The 18,752-nt window shown below is 41.6% G+C and overlaps 1 protein-coding gene across 1 annotated transcript; it reads left to right on the top strand.

The window, feature by feature from the left end:
• Positions 1-940: 940 nt before the first annotated feature.
• tnk1 (tyrosine kinase, non-receptor, 1) lies at positions 941-15,577 on the top strand. The gene is made up of 14 exons (XM_084042707.1): positions 941-1,186; positions 4,828-5,016; positions 5,527-5,597; positions 5,759-5,953; positions 6,398-6,550; positions 8,256-8,533; positions 9,688-9,814; positions 10,360-10,506; positions 11,404-11,498; positions 12,187-12,423; positions 12,729-12,796; positions 13,302-13,816; positions 13,904-13,999; positions 14,166-15,577. Exons 2-14 carry the CDS (start codon positions 4,854-4,856, stop codon positions 14,322-14,324), a joined length of 2,304 nt encoding a protein of 767 aa, XP_083898833.1. The 5' UTR covers positions 941-1,186; positions 4,828-4,853; the 3' UTR covers positions 14,325-15,577.
• Positions 15,578-18,752: the final 3,175 nt, after the last annotated feature.

The raw sequence follows: 18,752 nt of genomic DNA, 5'->3' as shown, positions 1-18,752 counted from the left end.
ATGAATGCAGTAGCAGTTGATGGGTGACTCTGAGGCAGGGGTCATCACCATGCCGGCTTGTGGTGGACATTTCTGTCCACATTTTTTTTACAATAATATTCGAATAACACAAAGAGCTATTCCTAATATACTGTATAGTGCAGTGGTCGAGGGACCTTCGGGGTTCCTTGAAGGTGGTCCAAATGGACCAATACAGGTCTGTAACTCTGAGAACTCTGAGTGTACAAATGGAACCAAATACGGGTCCATTTGGTTATATTTGTACACTCTCAGAGTTATGGGAGTCCTTGAACTGTCTAAAAAGTCTGTACTAGTGGACTCCTAATAAGTCATATTGTCATCATAGTGAATCAGTGTCATGCATATTCTGAAGAAAACCTGGAGACTGACATTCAGTAATTGGGTTACGATCAAAACAATTATAATCTTATAAAAACATGTACATATGTCCATGTAGGCCTACGGACATATTGATTGATGTACTTTATTTAGTAAGACATGAGAAACAGTACATGGAAGTACAATTCACAATACAAGGTCTACTAAATTGGATAACGCGTAAAGCACTAAGCTAGTTTAAAATGAGTTCCCACGCACACAAATCATGATGACATAGCTATAAGAGACAGACAGATATACACTACTATACAGAACGTCATACAATCAGCTTACAGGTTACTGGTATGAGACCTATTAAGAAATATGTACAAAAGATGACCACTGCTTTGAGGACAAAATATTGCTCTGATCAATAGGCCTATTTTATTTAGCAACAAGCATTCAAGGAAGCCTGTCTGTTTGGATAAGTTACAGTTGTACCTGAACTGCCAGAGGGGAGGTCAGGTGGGACTCAGGAAGGGGCGGAGACGGGAAGCAGGGGGTGGAGACTAGAGAGCAGCTGAAACACACAGGTAGATCTCTTAAAGGATTACTCTTGTTGTGACTCACCAAAAGAAAAGGGGAATCGTTTAACAAGATTGCCGAAAACTATAACCAATAGTCCCTATACGCAAAATGAGGATTTCAAGACGCTAAACTCTGAAGCGTGTGGTGATTTGGGGGAGGGGAAAAAAGCCTATTTCACTGGTGATCTAATGGCAATTATGGATTATGTCCTGTTGTTGTCCTGATGTTTAAGGAACTGCCTGTCAATCTCCACAACACTGGTTATTTCTGTTAACGGAAGGTAATGTTATCCCGTCCTTATCTATTGTGACTGGACTTTGGTTGAGACACACAGTCACACAGCTATACTACGTTACTTTTTCAAGTTCAACTTATCGTGTGTGATCGAAATTACACCTGGCTTTTAGTTTATTTTCGTCTGCGGTTACGGCTCAATCTTTCCAATCCTTAGACAGTTGCATGGCATGCAGTGGTGTCAAGTAACTAAGTACATTTACTTAAGTACAATTTTGAGGTATTTTTTACTTTACTGGAGTATATCCAATTTTCAGTACTTTGACTTCTACTCCACTACAAGTATACTACAATTATTTGAAAAATGTAGTTACTTTGTAGATTTTGATTATTATTACAAAACATACATTAACCACTTCTGCCCATACATTTCGGCCATTTCAAAATAGCAGATCTACTATTTTATCTAGATCTGGTATTTCAAAAGATTATTTTGACATTTTACTCATTTGTAAACTTTTTTTGATACCAGTACTTTTGTACTTTACTCAAGTACATTTTTCATTCCGGACTTTCACTTGTAACAGAGTACTTCTACATTGCAGTATTGATACTTAAAAAAAAACACTTTTCCACCACTGCTTGTTAATGGTTTACTGGTGAAATAGTTCCTCGCAGTATTGTTTGAGAGGCACACCCTTGACAAAGATTAGACTGACACAGTTACATGATTCTGTTGTTAATCCATTGAGTGGTGAAATATGTCATTGGTTATTATTCTACTTGAGTAAAAGTATCAATACCACAATGTAGAAATACTTTTTTTGCCAGTAAAAGTCTGGTATTCAGAATTTACGTTAGTAAAAGCACAAAAGTATTGGCATAAAAATATACTTTATGTACCAAAAGTAAAAGTACTCATTATGCAGAATGTCCCATTTCAAGTTCTCAAAATGTATACAAATCTTTTGAAAATATAGATCTACAAGCTCGTTGTGAGCTTGTAGATAGGCTATTTTCAAATAGTCAAAATATATATAGAGCTTAAGTGGTTAATGTATATTTAGTAATACAAATCTAAATCTAAAAACTAACTAAAGGTTTCAAATAATTGTAGTGGAGTAAAAGTACAATATTTTCCTTAGAGATGTAGTGGAGTAGAAGTAAAAAGTATTGAAAATTCGAGATACTCCACTAACGTAAAAAATACCTCAACATTGTACTTAAGTACAGTACTTAAGTAAATGTACTCAGTTACTTTACACCGCTGGTTACATTTCGATTTGATATTGGGTTCACTGCCCATAGGAAGCAACTATGGCCTCCTGTAAATGTAAACAAAGATCCCTAAACCATTATCAAATGCCTAGCCTATGGCACTGTTTGCCTACAATTGATGTTGATCAATTTGAAGGCTTTTCTAATGATATCATGCCTGATCAGAGCGTACTCTAGTAAATGCATGCTTTGTATGTGATTAACCATAGCTACTAGATCAGAGGTCTTCAACAGGGGGTCCGGGACCCCTAGGGGGTCCTCAGAATTAGTTACTACAGGGGGTCCGCCAAATCTTTGTGTGATAGGATTATTTTTTTACATTAACCACTTGAACCCTAGAATCCCTTTTCTGAGGAGAACTTTTGCCAAAAATAGCAGATCTACAAGCTCACAACGCCTCGCGCTGCGAGGCGTTGTGAGCTTGTAGATCGGCTATTTTTGGCAAAGAGTTATAGGTGTGGAGGGAAAAAAGAGCAGCAAAAATGTATTTGAAATCTCAATTTCTGAAATCTCAAATATCAAGTTTTATACAATATAGAGGGGGTGCCTGCTTCATCTCTCGCTCAGCAAGGGGGTCCTTGGCCTGAAAACGTTGAAGACCCCTGCCATAGATACTAGATTCAACATAGCAGTCCACACACATTGCAGTTGACTGAGGATTATTCAGTAGCTGTGTTGGTTAAAGATTGACTTGGAGAGAGAGGATTCTCTCAGTGCAGGCATGACAAAACTGACCTCTTTGTTTACCAATGATCTTACATTACTTTGCTGCATAGTGGCCTTTTTAGAAATAATCTGCCATGAATTATATTTGGGTGTGTTTGGGAGTTGTCGCAGTAAAAGTATTTAAACAAAATACATCTTATGCATGCCCAGGCTAGTCCCCGTCCATTCATTTTTAGTTATTAAGAGTGTCAGGTAATTTGCCTGTCCTCATGTCCTGTGTGAATGTTTTATAGCATGCCATTCACCTCACAGGAAGGCATTCAATGCAGGCACACTGTAATTCTTATAACCCAGTATATAAAGTCAGTCATTTGTTAAAAAGTGCCAGGGGTTTCCAGGGTAGTTGACACATGAATGTTAAGGCCTCCACTGAGTCATGCCCTCCACTGTAAACCAACTGATAACACGCAGGGAGGCTACTTTATTGCAGTTCGCAAGAATATTTCTCTGCTTTCAAGCAAGGATTTATGGCTATTGATACATTTTACTTTTACATGTTTTAACGTTCATAATCAATGGAAATTAATACTACAAGCTTTTGCTCTTACTGCTGCACTCTGGGCTTATAGGATAACCTCAGTAGATGTGAGTATTGTGTTGGTGTAATTACTTTAAATTAAGATATTGAAGTAACTAGAGGGCTGTTGTGCAAGTGAACGTGACCATGCCAGAAGCAATTTCCACACAGTGTGTCTTCAGTATCGTTGCAATTGAGCATCTAGTAGTTTTTTGTAGAGATACTGTTACATAATTACCGTGCGAAAAAGATCAGGTTGGACTGGTAGAGCACCCCTGTACTGTTGACAAGGTAGCATTTCCATGTCTGCGTTTGTGACACTGCTTCCTAGGATTCCCTGTAAAAGCATAGACTGAAGTAAGATCATCTTTGCACAGCTTCAAAACACAAGCTTCTGTCATTGGACTTTGAGGAAAACATTCAAACTCTTCCCTTTCCTTGCCCAACCGCCCTCCCCGACAGCCATCTGTCCCTCTCTTCCTTTGTTTCCTTAATGCTTTGTTTTTCCTATCATCTTTCACCCCTTTCCATTATTGCATCCCATCTAATGTAGGCTATGTACTGTAACATCTGTGAAGTCATCATTTAATTCTGTTGGTAATTCTGTGTTGGTGTACAATTCTGTCCCATTTATAAAAACACCATATTTAAATTTTTAGTCGGTGTGAATGGTGCTATTCTTAGGACCTTCATACAATAAACTTCAATCGGCACATAAAGTAAGTTAATTGCCTGTTTGAATTTCACAGCACGCCCTTTTTCCAGCAGGATACAAACTCATTATACATCATTATCACAACACAACAAGGGCCATTCTCTGCTTCCACATGACACAACAAGGACTGTGTAAATATAGTTACACTATCAAACATGACTGCTGCTATTGTAGCAGGACTGATACTGTGCATACCCAATGTGCAATACACTTCTAAATGTTACTTTTATACACAAATCCTCATATTAATATATTTATATACTGTCTGGATAGGCTATATAGTGTGCTTTATATATTGTAATTTTATATCTTTACATGCCTAGTGCTAAACTGGACTCGGACACACTCGCAGAGTTAAATGAACATGCTGAGGATTTTGCTGTGTGAAAGATAACAAATCAGCCCGTACACAGATAAACCCTTATGGTCAGCTTTGCCCTTTTGAAACCAGAGTGGCGGTGCCTGGCACGGACGGTCATGGTGATGGACCAGGACACTCAGTGGCTCTACAAGCTCCTGGCTGAAGTCCAGTTGGAGAAGTTCTACCTGCGCGTCAGGGATGGCCTCAACATCACCCGCATTGAACACTTCGACTACGTCAAAGAAGCTGACCTGGAGCACATCGGCATCAGCAAACCTGGTTAGTCAACCACACGCCTTTCATCAATGCTGTAATTGCTATGAGGTTTACAGTTGGTTCACGAAGCTATGGATTCAGTCTAGTTCCAGGAATAAAGTGTCCTTTTCAGCTGAGACTTTAAGTATGCATAAAATGAAACGAGTTTTGAAATCAAAACTGTAAATGTGTTGTACAAGGTCATTTGGCTTGGAAGGGTTAAAATAAAAGCAATGCGTTATGTGCTTATAATAGGCTCTGTTTTTTATCATTTAGAAATTTAGAGATTTTATTTGTGGTTAAGAGAATAGAATAGTTAGTATTTTCCATCCCGGTGATGTCATCAGGATTTCACCTGAGGCATGCAGGGTCAACAGCTCAGTGAATATAGTTAGTAAATTGTTAATAACGATGAATAACTTAAGATAAAAAGCTCAGGTGATGATTTATTTTTCATTGTCTGGTTTCTATTAAACCAGACTCAAACGTCACATTCAATATATAACCCTCATCTCTTCTGTCCATGCCACCCAGCACAAAGAAGATTATGGGATGCCCTGAAACGCTATAAGATAAATATGCGGCCACGGTCCTGGATGGCCAAGGTACAATATATGTTTCACACATGTTCTCAGAATTGAAGTGTATCAATGTAAAATTGCCCATTTTGATTATCTTCCTCCTAGTCTTGTATATATTATGTGTTGATAAATGTTCCATCTTCATTCCATTAGAACAAAGTTATTTCATTCATTTGTGTGCACAGGTGGTTGGTGTTCGAGGTGGTCCAGAGGGGGGTGACCAGTGGAGCGGTGTGGCTCCAGGACACTGCCAGGAGACTGGAGCCCCAGCTTTACCGTCTCTCATCCAAGACAGTGAACTGATCCTTGGAGAGAAGCTGGGCTCTGGTTCCTTTGGAGTGGTTAAGAGGGGAGAGTGGCACACCCCTACAGGGAGAGTGGTAAGGGACTTCATCCTACATATTTGATGATGATGGTCAGATTAGGGCTGCAACTATCGATTCTGGGCTGCAGGCAATACTCTGCTACAGTACATTCACCCCTACATTCTTTCCACTCCACTATATCAGTAGTTCTCAAAGTGGGGTCTGGGGACCCCCAGGGGTCCTTGAGGGGGTTCCAGGGGGTCTGCAGCGAAATCAGGAACAATTTAAACACTTGAGACCTACAGTATTTAACCGATCTACAAGCTCACAGCGCGTGTAGAGCTGCTATTTTCTAAAAATTGACATATCTTGACCAGTCTTCTGTTATGGAGGTCCCCAGCACAAAATATTTTCAGACGAGGGTCTGCAGCCAAAAACATATGACTTTGGGAGTCCTTGACATGAAAATGGTTGACGACCACTCCTCTAGTAACTCCCTTTTCCTCTTTCTTTTTTCAGTTGCACGTAGCGGTAAAGTCACTGAGGACAAGTTTATCAAAACACACAGAGACACTGACAGACTTCCTCCAAGAAGTGACCACGATGCAGTCACTGGATCACCCCAACATCATCCGCCTCCACGGCGTCGTGCTCACACAGCCACTCAAGATGGTAATGTTTTTACAGAGTAGTTCTACATGTAACATTATGAGGCCAGATCCTTTTTTACAGTGTGCCTTTGAAAGGGGTACCCGTCTAAGGCCCTGTTCAGAATGGCAGCCCAAATCAGATTTGTGGCCTATCCTAATTGGAATCAGATCGGTGGACAGGGCCTTCAGACTGGCAACCCAAATCCAGCCCAAATCTGATTTATAGCCTATCCAGATTGGAGTCGTATTGCTTTTATGCAGTCTGAACAGCAAAATAAACACATGGAAACTGATTTATGAATCAGATTTGATTCACATTCCTTAGCCTTGTTCAGACTGCATGAAACCAATTGTGACTCCAATCTGGATGTGAAAAGAGATTTGGGCTGCCAGCCTGAACAAGGCCTATGAGTCTGTCTGTCTATTCTCACAAACCACTTGACCGATCAGCGCCAAATGTCTTGTGCACACTGTCACTAGGCGATCGTAGAATCCCACTTATTCTTGTTCAGATGTTCTATACATTTTGAAATATTTACTTTTTACTTTCAATCACTTATAATGAAAGTCAGGTTGGCTCGGATTCTCAAAATTTGGGCACGGAAGACGTCATTGGTTAGAATCTGTCAGAGCCCAGAAGTTCTCTTAGTTCTTGTGAAGCATTTTTATACTTATTGGTGAAGTATTTATAAAGGTTTTCCATTTCCATTTCCATTTGGGCAAAGGAGACTTCACCACTCTAGTCGACATGCCCACAATCAGCCAGCCTGTGCAGTGCAGCTTTGACACTGAATAGCGTATTGTGATTTCTGCTGCTTTTTTCTCAAATGACACACATAGTGACTTAATATCGATAGCTAAAGACTGGACAGGGAGGCCATGCCATTATTAGACTCCATGTTTTTTCTTTGGCTCAGTAATTGATTTTTGTTTCCCCTATGTGAGGGAAGCAAACAGGCACTGCCTTCCATTTTCCCATCACAAATTCCATTATTCACTCTATTGAATCATAGCAGGAGATTGTGGACATTGAGTTACATTAGGAGAAGTGATTTGTGTAGTTTAGTGGGAGGGGACTTTTACTTCATAATGGTAGAAGCAATAACGAGCCAATATGTTATGGTCTATGGATATTTATCAAATAGCAGCAGTTTGGAGTGGCATTCATAACATGAGGCAGCCGTGGCTCAGCAGGTAGGGTGGGTCTGGGAGCCAGAATGAGCCCCAGTTCTTCCTGGCTGCATGTCAAAGTGTCAAGACACTGAATCCCTAGGCTCTCAAAACAGAGGTGTTGGCTCCCACTACGTCTGTAGTACTATACGAAAACAAAATAAAGCGGATGTCACGTCATTTCCTCACTTCCACACCCGTTTCGTCGTGTAAATAAATACATTTTTGTGAACACTCGTGATTTGTCTAATACCCTTCCGGTCTGAGGAGCAGATGACAGTTTTCTGTTCTAATTTTTTACTGGGACAAATTACAGACTCTTTGTAGCATTCAAAGATTGTGGGAAAGATAGTCTTGCTTGAGAGACTACTGAATCCCTAACTGCTCCAAATTAGCAGCAGGTCGGTGCCTTGCATGGTTTCCTGTGCTGTTGGTGTGTGTGAATGTGTTTGAATGTGAAACACATTGTAAAGTACTTTGAATGGCCGTAAAGCCTAGAAAGGTGCAGAGACTATAAATGCAGTCCATTTACCATAAAATGTCTTTCCTTCCCCTAGGTAACAGAGTTGGCCATGTTGGGCTCACTGTACGACACCCTGCGCTCTCGACACTATGAGTACCCGCTGGTTCGCCTCTGGCTCTTTGCCACGCAGATTGCCGCAGGCATGGCTTACCTCGAGGGGCGGAGATTCATCCACAGGGACCTGGCTGCCAGAAACGTCCTGCTGGCATCCAAAGACTTGGTCAAGATTGGTGACTTTGGCCTGATGAGGGGCCTGACCCTGGATACGGACCACTACGTTATGAGTGCACACAGACGGATCCCATTCGCATGGTGAGAGTTGTAGAGAAGAGGATAGCACTGTATAAATCTACCTGGAACAATTCTGGTCAAGGTTTAGATTTGTCCTGGTGTCAAGGACCGAGTTGGTCGGAAGGAGAGACACAGGGAAAACTTTGTTGGTTTTAAAACATTGTTCTCTTTTTTTATTTCTTTTTCTTTCTTTTCTTTTTTCGTTGTTGCAAATTAATGTTTTAACAAAACAAATGTGCTCAACATAAAGGAAATTAAACTAAATAACAAAACAAAGTGGGACTGAACAACACAACTGAAAACTTAACTAACCAGATTGACACAGGAGGTGGACATATATAGGGACGGGTCAGACCACTATTAACACAAAAGGGGGAAAAGACAAAGACTACCATTGAAACACACTGAAAACCCCTGCCCCACCCCATGGTACAGAGGGACTGTGGTGCAGTCCAATTTCTCCCGATTAGCTGTAGATCTGGAGCAGCTGATCCCCATTGCTTTGGCCAGCCCATCATGTCCATGTTTGTCAGTCAACACCTCCCACAGAACTGGTAACTCAAAGAAAACTCAGTCAAATCAAAGGCCAATAAACTCATAGAAAAACAAATAATAAATTATGTCATTTCAACTTGTTAATAATGTCCAACTGAAAATAAACACACTAAATATATAAACCAAAAGGAAGAGTTACCATACATTATAGTCTCTTATGTGTGGCTGCTGAGTCAGCCATCACACCTGGTAATTACAGTTTGCATAGTAAGCCATGTGGCCCATAGGGCAGGAGCCTATCTCCTGTTTCTGTAGCGTGAGGCGGCTTCATGTACAAGTACATCCCCTGGACATGACGCTACTATGTCGCAGGGACTTACCCCCAATCCAACCCTTGATACCTAGTGCCAAGCAGGGAGGCATTGGGTCCCATTTTATAGTCTTTGGTATGACCCGGCTGGGGAGTCTAACCCCAACCTCCCAATCTCAGGGTGGACACTCTAATCAGGCTACTGAGCTGGTACAGTTTGCATGTGAGGAGGCCTCATGAAGTTGAACTCAGTCCAACTCAAATTACTTTGACCGTGTTTTCTTTGCTAGCCTCGAAACAGTTCTCCAATAGGGTCGATGTGGTTAATCTTCGTCTGTCCCATTGTCTCATCCATCTCCTCCTCCTCCAGGTGTGCCCCAGAGAGCTTACGTGTGGGATCCTTCTCCCACCTCTCTGACGTGTGGATGTTTGGTGTCACCCTGTGGGAGATGTTTACCTACTGCGAAGAGCCCTGGCTTGGCCTGTCTGGCAGACAGGTGTGTATCTGCTGCAACACAATAATGACACACCATAGAGCTAAAAGTTTACAATGGCCATTTCTATACAGACCAATGCTGTGCATTGTGTCAAACACAGAGCAGGAATTCATAATTCCATGGGGAGCCTCAACATTGTGTTTGTTCCGTACTTAATTTTATTATATTTTTACTGGCTAGCCTTCTGCTAACCTTTTTATAGTGGTTATTTATTTCTACCCCTTTTATGCTTTTCTTTTATATATTTTCTTTTACCATAGCATAGGCACATATTTGTGAAGAGCTTTGATATTTGTCACAGAAGATGAGAGGCGCTATTACATGGCAGTAAACGTCATCAGGTCTCCCAGCAAAGTAGATGGCTGTGAACACAGATACCTATCTATTCTTGACACTCCAGTTCTTTTGTTGTTGTTAGTAGTGGTGCTGTCTCTGTTTGTACTGGTGTCTACCGATCTGTGTAATTTTATTTTGAATTGAAGTCTTCACCTACCACTTAGTGGTTATTGTCTCTTGGCTCAATCCTCTCCTCTTTGCTTAACCAGATCCTGTGGCGTGTGGAGCGAGAGGGCGAACGGCTGGAAAGGCCTCCAGACTGCCCTCAGGAACTGTATGCTGTGATGAGGAAGTGCTGGGCCTGCAACCCCGTAGACAGACCGACCCTCAGTCAACTTACTACACTGGTAGCAGAGGTCAGTCAACATGGAGAGACAACGCTGGCATCTGTACTTATCAGCAATGACTAGGATGAACCCTCACTGGATCTAAACAGTTTTTGGGGGATTGCAAACATTATGTTGTCTGTAAGACTTTGGTAACATAGAATCTGAAGTGACTTGTGAATTAGTACTAGTTAGTGATAATGTTCATGCATCCATTTTAAGTATTGGGGAAGTTACTTTTAATATAGTACATACTGGATTACTTTCATTTTAAAATAGTAAATTATGTTACAATATTACAATACATTCTGTGCCAACTAGTCTGTTACTAGATAGTTAAGTAACTGTTGTGTTACTTTCACAAAACAGCCTTGAATTATATGCAACAGGACTAGGCATAATATTAAAAGGAAGAAGGGAGGCTAAATGGAATAGCAATATGGCACAATAATGTTATTGGTGGTATTTAACTGATATTTTAGCAGCCTACAATGTCAGTTAAATACCCTTTCAAAATGTCATGATGACACACAAACTTAGAAGCTGCAGCGCCCTCTATCTTTTTGGGGTCCATATTTTGTCCATAATAAGTCTAAACAGTGAGTGGTGCTAAACTGCTTCCTCATTAGTGACCATGAATTTGTCGGAATCTTAAAAATTGAACATTTTCTAAAAGTAATGCATTAATGTACAGTAATAATATTAACCTATTTGTAAAATTATTGCATTATGACTTTGTTACTACTGCTATTACTAACAAAAGTAATATTATCACATAATGCATTACTTACGTATATAATGCCCTCCACACACTGTCCATTATACTATATATACCTGTACCTGTAACTATACAAATTATTTGTATTCACTAAATCTGTATATTCAAACTTTGATTCTCGTCCTTACTGTTTCTGTCTATCTCCTCAGGCTCAGCCAATGGAGGTGCAAACAACGAGAGACTTTGCAGAACCCAGGAAACTTACACTGCAGGCCAGTGACCTGGTGACCATCATAGACCATGGGTGAGAGAGAGAGACACTGAGACACAGAAATAAGAGAGAGAGAATAATAGAAAGAAAACCCTATGGAAACAACGGTCTATTATTTAGCTCGGTAACAGGCCTTAAAATGTTCCATTCTCAAAGTTGGATTCCAGCCCTCATTTGACTCATAGTTCTGGGTGACGTGATGCACGTGGAGCTGACAGATAACAATGGTATTGCACAACGGGTATTTCCAACTTGCATCGTTCCTGACTTGCATGGCGCGCCGGTCTAATCTACTTCTTGTAGTGTATTGTAGAACCACGAGACAGTATACATTTAGATTGTACCCATATTTTAGCAAACTGGGGCATTTATTTTCATATGGAATATGCTAGATAGCAAGCTGGTGGCACTCAAGTACATGGGATTAATGTTAAAGACTTGAGGTGATGACGGTGCTTGTTTTGATAGCGAGGTAGTTAGCCTAAGGCTGGTAGTTTACCAGAATTCTCAAACTAAAGCCCTGATAACTATTTTGTCTGATAATGTAATTAGTACCGTAGGTCCACAGAGTCCACAGCGTTGTGATGCGACCGTAGGCATGAGGCCACATGCTGTAGATCAGAGCACCAAAAATACAAATATCGAATAAACAATATCAGCGCACAGTAAAAAAAACTGGGTATTAGTATTCATTTGACGCCTGATTTATTTATCTGTGCAGGCTGGAGCTGAGTGAGTGGAAGGGACAGAACCAGAGGACTCTGGCGGTGGGCTGGTTTCCTGCCAGCCTTGCTGCACCATATATCACTGCCCCCAGCAATGCTGCCCCCAACCCCACTCCAGCTCCTCTCTCTGCCTCATCCCACATCTCGGCCCCCCTGAAGGGCAGTCTGCACCACGCCGGACATGGAGACATACGGCCTGAGCGCAACTGGGGCACGCCGGAGCGTATCGAAGCGTCAGTGAGACTTATATCAGATCAGTTAGCTTCAGGTGTTTTGACAATGCAAGCAGCGCTCAATTATACATTTACAAATTCAAAGTATGAATAAACCCAGAACTCATAACCTAAAGAAAGCTTTCTGGTTGAAGACATACAGCTGGTATTATGTAAAGCTTTGACAATTTTGGAACTCACACTTAAGGTCCTCTCAATATAATTTATTCAGGCCATTACTTCAACTATAATCCAGGCATTGAACTTTGATCTTCTGTCAAGTCAGTATACTTCCTGTGTGTTTACTATTATGACCTCATTCACAGTAGTGGAAACTGGAGGACTCCCCTGGCCAGCAGGGAAAAGGAGGGCTCCAATCTCCAGAAAATGGCAGGTAAGAGCTGCAATATACTGTAGACTATGCAGATGTACTGTTGAACAAGATGCATTTGATGCTATTCAAACACCAACAAGGGCTGCTTGTTCTATCTATTCTATGTGTTTTTACTGTAGGCTATGCATATGTACTGTTGAACAAGATGCATTTGATGCTATTCAAACACCAACAAGGGCTGCTTGTTGTATCTATTCTACATGTTTTTACTGTAGGCTATGCATATGTACTGTTGAACACGATGCATTTGATGCTATTCAAACACCAACAATGGTCTATCTGTTCTAAATGTTTTCCTTTTGTCACTTAACTACTGCTTTTAAAGTAAGCAACATACTGGTGGTCTGACTTGTTTAGCACATTGGTTATGACTCACATTATACTTCACATTAGTGCTGACCATTTTCCATAGCATTCCGTGGTTTGTACCGAATATTAACCTACTATGGATGCCAGAATGCTAGGGTTCATGTGGTTAAGTGAGTCTCTCTCTGTTATTATACAGCTATGACTCGCAGCCTAGAATCCGTGCTGAGTGGGTCCCGGAATAACGATCCAGCAGGTGGCAGTGTCAGAGTAGAAGAGATGCAGGGCAGACCCACCCCTAACGTGATGGTGGCCCGTAGCATGGTAGTGCAACAGGACACCCGTAGGTTCAGCGAGGCCAGTATCGCGGCCCCTCCGCGGCCTCCGCCCCCTGCCTTCAAGCGCCCCAGGCCTCAGGTGATGATCCGAGATCGCAGGCCCACGGTACATCCGGTCCTCCAGGGCTCGTCGTGGCCTCCTCCTCCACAGATGGTCCCCCAGTCACAACCACCGCAGCCCCAGGTCCAACCTCAACCAGGCAACAGTGGCAGCAATCTGGCTAAGATGGCTCACATGGCCCGATCAACCCCACAGCTGGATGATCAACCGGACAACAAAGATGGAAGGGATCGAGAGAGGGAGAGAGTCAGAGAAAGGGAGAAAGAAAGGTATTCACCTCAAGTGCAGCAAACGAAGGACGCTCTCATCTCGAAGGTATGAAATTATTCATTTTGTCCTATACTTTAGATACAAGTACTTACTTTCAGGGTGAATGACCCAGCTTCTCTGCTACCTCGTCAGGTTATGGAGGCGGTGCATGGGGTGACCATTGAGGAAGCCCATGGTGCTCTTCGCCGCAATGACTGGAACCCAATGAGAGCTGAACAACAGCTAAAGGTTCGACCATCAGTTGACTAATTAAAAAAGATAACATTACATGCTCACCTGTTTGTTTTTCAGTTGGGTTTGGTAACATGCTTAATGGACAAAAATTTGGCATTTGCTACAAGAGTATTTGCCTTGCTAATTGACGTTTTTATGTCTTGCTCCTTGTCTCTCTCAGCTGGCACAGCTGTACTCTCTGAGCTTGTGTTCCAGAGAAGACTGCATGCGAATCCTCTCCAAGTACCAATGGAACCTCCAGTCCGCCAGCCGCTACCTCTTCCGAATAACACGGGACGACAGGCCTGGACCAGTCATCAGCTCCGAAAAACGAGTTTAAAATGAGGAAAGTACAAAAGCGGCTTCAGAGCAAAGGAGATGACTGATGTAGAAAGAAGCAAAACTTAAATTGCATCTATTATCCTACATACAGTATAACTAAGGAAACCTCTGTGGACAGGAAACCTATGTGGACAGAAAACCTGTCTGTCCTGCCCGGTTCTCCTCAATGGCTGGAGCAATTGATCTGAATTTGCACACAGCCATTGTCTATTAGCATATGCACCAAATAACGACGCCCGTTTTTAACTTTCCCAAAATGTAAGCTGTTTATTAGCGTTTTTATGTCAACACCGGAGATTCGGAGTTTGCGCTATGGGAGGTTACAGCCGTCGCCATGGTTACAGCCCTGCAAGCTATGGGATGACTGCTGCCCAACACTACCATACTGCGCATGTGCTCAATTTACTGCTGCTGGCCATGGACTGGGCAGGGACTACACTCGATGCGCTCTGTTCACCTAAGTACACCACAACAACGCATGGACAGGACGACATTATTTTCACAACTACTCCAAAAACACATCCCAATGTTCTAATCCAGGTTGTGGGAGCGACGGGCCCAGCCGTGTGTGCGTGTGTGTGTGCGCATTTGTGTGTGTGTGTGAATCCAGTTTGTGGGAGCGACATGTCCGTCCGTGTGTGTGTTTGCGACGGGTCGCACACGCACGCCCCTGAGCGGGGTGTTTGTGTGTGTTCTCTGTGGGTCCGTGATGGGACGCGCGCTTGCGTGTGTGTTGGAACTGCTGCAGGTACCAAGTACAAAGTCAATTTCCATCCCTGATATACTGTCTGTGCACAGCGCATAACCCAAACTCTGCACATACTTTGGGTGCTCATATGCCCGGACGGGTATGGACTAGTTATCTATAAATCCAGGAATCGCTGTGTGTCTATCCCTTTTTGCCCATATGGAGATCCCAGAACTCTTCCAAGTTGGTGTATCATACATGACTGACATAATAGACTGGCCTCAAAGTAAAGTACCCTGATAATGGGTACTGACGTCTCAGTACATAGTACCCGCTGCCGCTAACGGGTACTACACTAGTTTATATATAGGAGTAATTGTTTTCGACAGCTGTTTTTATATTTATATTGAAGTGTTAGCTACTGCATCTGTTTGGTTTTTTATAAATAGTCTATCAAATGATGAATTTGTACATATTGTTGTAATTGTATGATAATATAATAATTAGATATTGTAGTACTGATTATTGTGTTCAATAAATTGTCGATGAGTTGAACTCTCAAAGCATTTCCTATCCTTTGCAGGCACACAGCTCATGACACAAGTCAATTACAGCAGTGGTTCTCAAACTTTTTCATGTCAAGGACCCCCAAATTGACATATATTAGCCTGCGGACCCCCATTTGAAAACGTATGTCAAGGACCCCCATAAGAGACTTTTATGGAAGTACTGCTGTAATTCTGAAACCTTTTAATTTCAAGGACCCCCAGTTTGATATGCATTAGGCCACGTACCCTTATTTAATACCATTTTGATCTCTGGGACCCCAATCTATACTGTAGTAGTATCACTATCATCAGTGTTAATTGAACTCTGAGAGCGTACAAATGGAACCAAATGGACCTGTTAAGGTCCAGACACACAAGGGTTCATTTGTTCCTATTCCTAACTATCAATCATTTGGCTGGGGACCCCCTGGAACTCCCTGGGGGGCCCCAGACCCCCACTTTGACAACCACACTGAATTACAGCTCATGTGTTAATTCTAGCTAGCAGAAAATAAAGTAAGACTGCATTTATAGTACTGCATATCGCTTTCCTAGTCGTACGTACACTCATTGCACTTTACAATGTAGCCTGTAGCCAATGTAAAAGAAAAAATGTATCATAAAAATGTTATCAGTTATTATGTTATAATTACACAACACTGTTGCATGTGATGTACTTACATGAGACATTGTTGCCCATCCTTATGGTCTTATGCTGCGTTCACACGGGCAGATGCAAAGATACAAAAATACACCTCATATTTGTCACTTTGTATCTGTGTTGCTCAACATGGTCGTTGACGTCATCGAGCGTGTGTCCGTCGTCAGAGCTACAGTTGTAGTTTTGTATCTTTGTATCTGGAAGTTGAACCCAGCTCAACCTGAATTTTGACCCTGATTTTGTTTTTAATTAAATTCTCTAAATGTCATAGCTATTTGTACGAGACGTTAATAGTGGTGATTAGGAAACGTTATAACATAGTTGGATGGCGTTTGTCTGTTAAAATAACCTTAAAACGGGTGGCCGGATTGTCATGAAAGTATGAGGGAATGATAAGATGAAATGCATTCTTGGGTTGAAAATATCAAAGGTCACAATCAAAGTCAAAGTCACAATCCATATCTCAGGAATGATTGATGCATTACATTCCTTGTTCAAAAGTAGATTAAGTGATGTCATCCTTTGCCATTCATGATGTCACTGTGCCATCAAATGACATGGTTGGGTGGATTTTCACTATACTTGGTGGGAATGACAAAATCACTTCCAAAGAGATAATTCACTTTTAGGTTGAAAAGGTCAACATCAAGAACAGATATGTGGATTTACGTAAGATTTGTTGGAATGATCAGTAGGATTATTTTTGGTCAAAGAACAAGGTCATAATCAAGGGTAAAATTATCTCGTATCTAAGGTGGTAATACCTTGACAGTTGCATATGGGTTGGCAGAGGTTTGCTCTCTACTACTAAGTGCAATCTTTTCTATTATGATGTCCTGTGAACTGAATTATAGTGATTTAGCTTGGGATGCCCCTCAAGAACCCCTGAGGGTTTCTGGACCCCACTTTGAAACCCATTGTAAAAGTTGTGTGAATCGCAATTTTACTGCAGCTAACTATCTATGAAGTCAAGCACAGGGTAAAATGAAAACATTGATGGCCTGTTCTGCACCAGAAGAACAGGCCTCGGAATCAGTCTTAGTAATGTGATGATGAAGCTGCAGCATGTCCCACAGTGACATGCTGTATCTCCATGAGTATCTTAATCTCCCAAGAACAGAAGTGAAAAACAGCAGAGGGCGCTGTTTTTCCTTTTTATTTGACGATGGATTCCCAGATTGTGAGTATCTAAATACATTCTCAAATCTAGAGAGGTGGAGATATGCCCTGGAAAGGAGAAGAATGAAGGTTGGCCGCAGCAACACAATGCATGATGTGAATGAGAGGAACCCAAGTGGAACAGTTAGGTTACAGGGAGTAGAGGTAAAGAAGGTGGAGGATTTTAAGTACTTAGGGTCAACGTTCCAGAGCAATGGAATGGAGAAAATGTGCAAGCAGGTTGGAACGGGTGGAGAAAAGTGTCAGGTGTGATGGGAGAGTATCAGCATGCAAGAACGAAAGGAAAGGTGTACAAGACAGTGGTGAGACCAGTTATGTTGTATGGTTTAGAGACAATCGCACTGATGAAGAGACAGGAAGCAGAGCTAGAGGTAGCAAAGACTAAAATGTTGAGGTTCTCTCTGGGAGTGACGAGGATGGATAGTATCAGGAATGAATACATCATAGGGACAGCGCATGTTAGATGGTTTGGAGATAAAGCCAGAGAGGCCAGACTGAGATGGTTTGTACATGTACAGAGGAATAGTGAATATATCTGTAGAAGGATGCTGAGGTTGGAACTGCCAGGCCGGAGGCCTAGAGGAAGACTTAAAGAGGAAATGTATGGGTGTAGTGAAAGAGGACATGACGTTAGTTGGTGTGAGAGAAGAGGAGGGAGAGGACAGGGTGAGATGGAGACAGATGATTCGCTGTGGCGACCCCTGAAGGCAACAGCCGAAAGGGAAGATGTTTTGGTGTGAATCAATCTGCAATATATTTTCTCACAACTACAATTATATATTTTTACTTGGAAGGGCTACTTTTATATTACAAATTACTAATTTGTGCAACTTTTACACATTGTCTACTATTTTACTTGATGCATTATCCTTCAACAGATAAATAAACTGACCATTTGGTTTGACTGCTGTGGGTGCTTTGTATGTCTGCATATTTAGTAACTTGTTTCTTTTTTTTTAATGCATAAACATGTTTTACAGTAACTGAATTATTTTTACATTTTGTTCGGTCACATAAAAAGCTTTTGGATAACTCATATCGGTACGTTTTGGGGCACTCCATTTTAGTCTACACTTGGGGATGTGAAATATATTATCCAAAATAGACAAAAGGTTTAGTGTGAGAAGTTTGTGTGAATATAAACATCCACAGAACAGAATATGAAATGAAAGACTAGGCATTTAAATCCTATGTACCGTAAAACAAGAGTACATCATGGAAACAAAGTGTTGATGAGGGAAAGTGTTTCAGTCCGTTTAAGAAACAAGGTTAAAGGTCTTCAGCGCTCTGGGATTTCACAATGATTCCACTGTACGAATCATAGTCAGATGCTAAGTCAGTGGTACAGAA

This window comes from Gymnoscopelus microlampas (genome assembly GCF_963454915.1).
Source record: "Gymnoscopelus microlampas genome assembly, chromosome: 19".
Classification (NCBI taxonomy): Eukaryota; Metazoa; Chordata; class Actinopteri; order Myctophiformes; family Myctophidae; genus Gymnoscopelus; species Gymnoscopelus microlampas.
The sequence above is the reverse complement of the archived record's forward strand: the minus strand, read 5'-3'. Positions and strand labels throughout refer to the sequence as shown.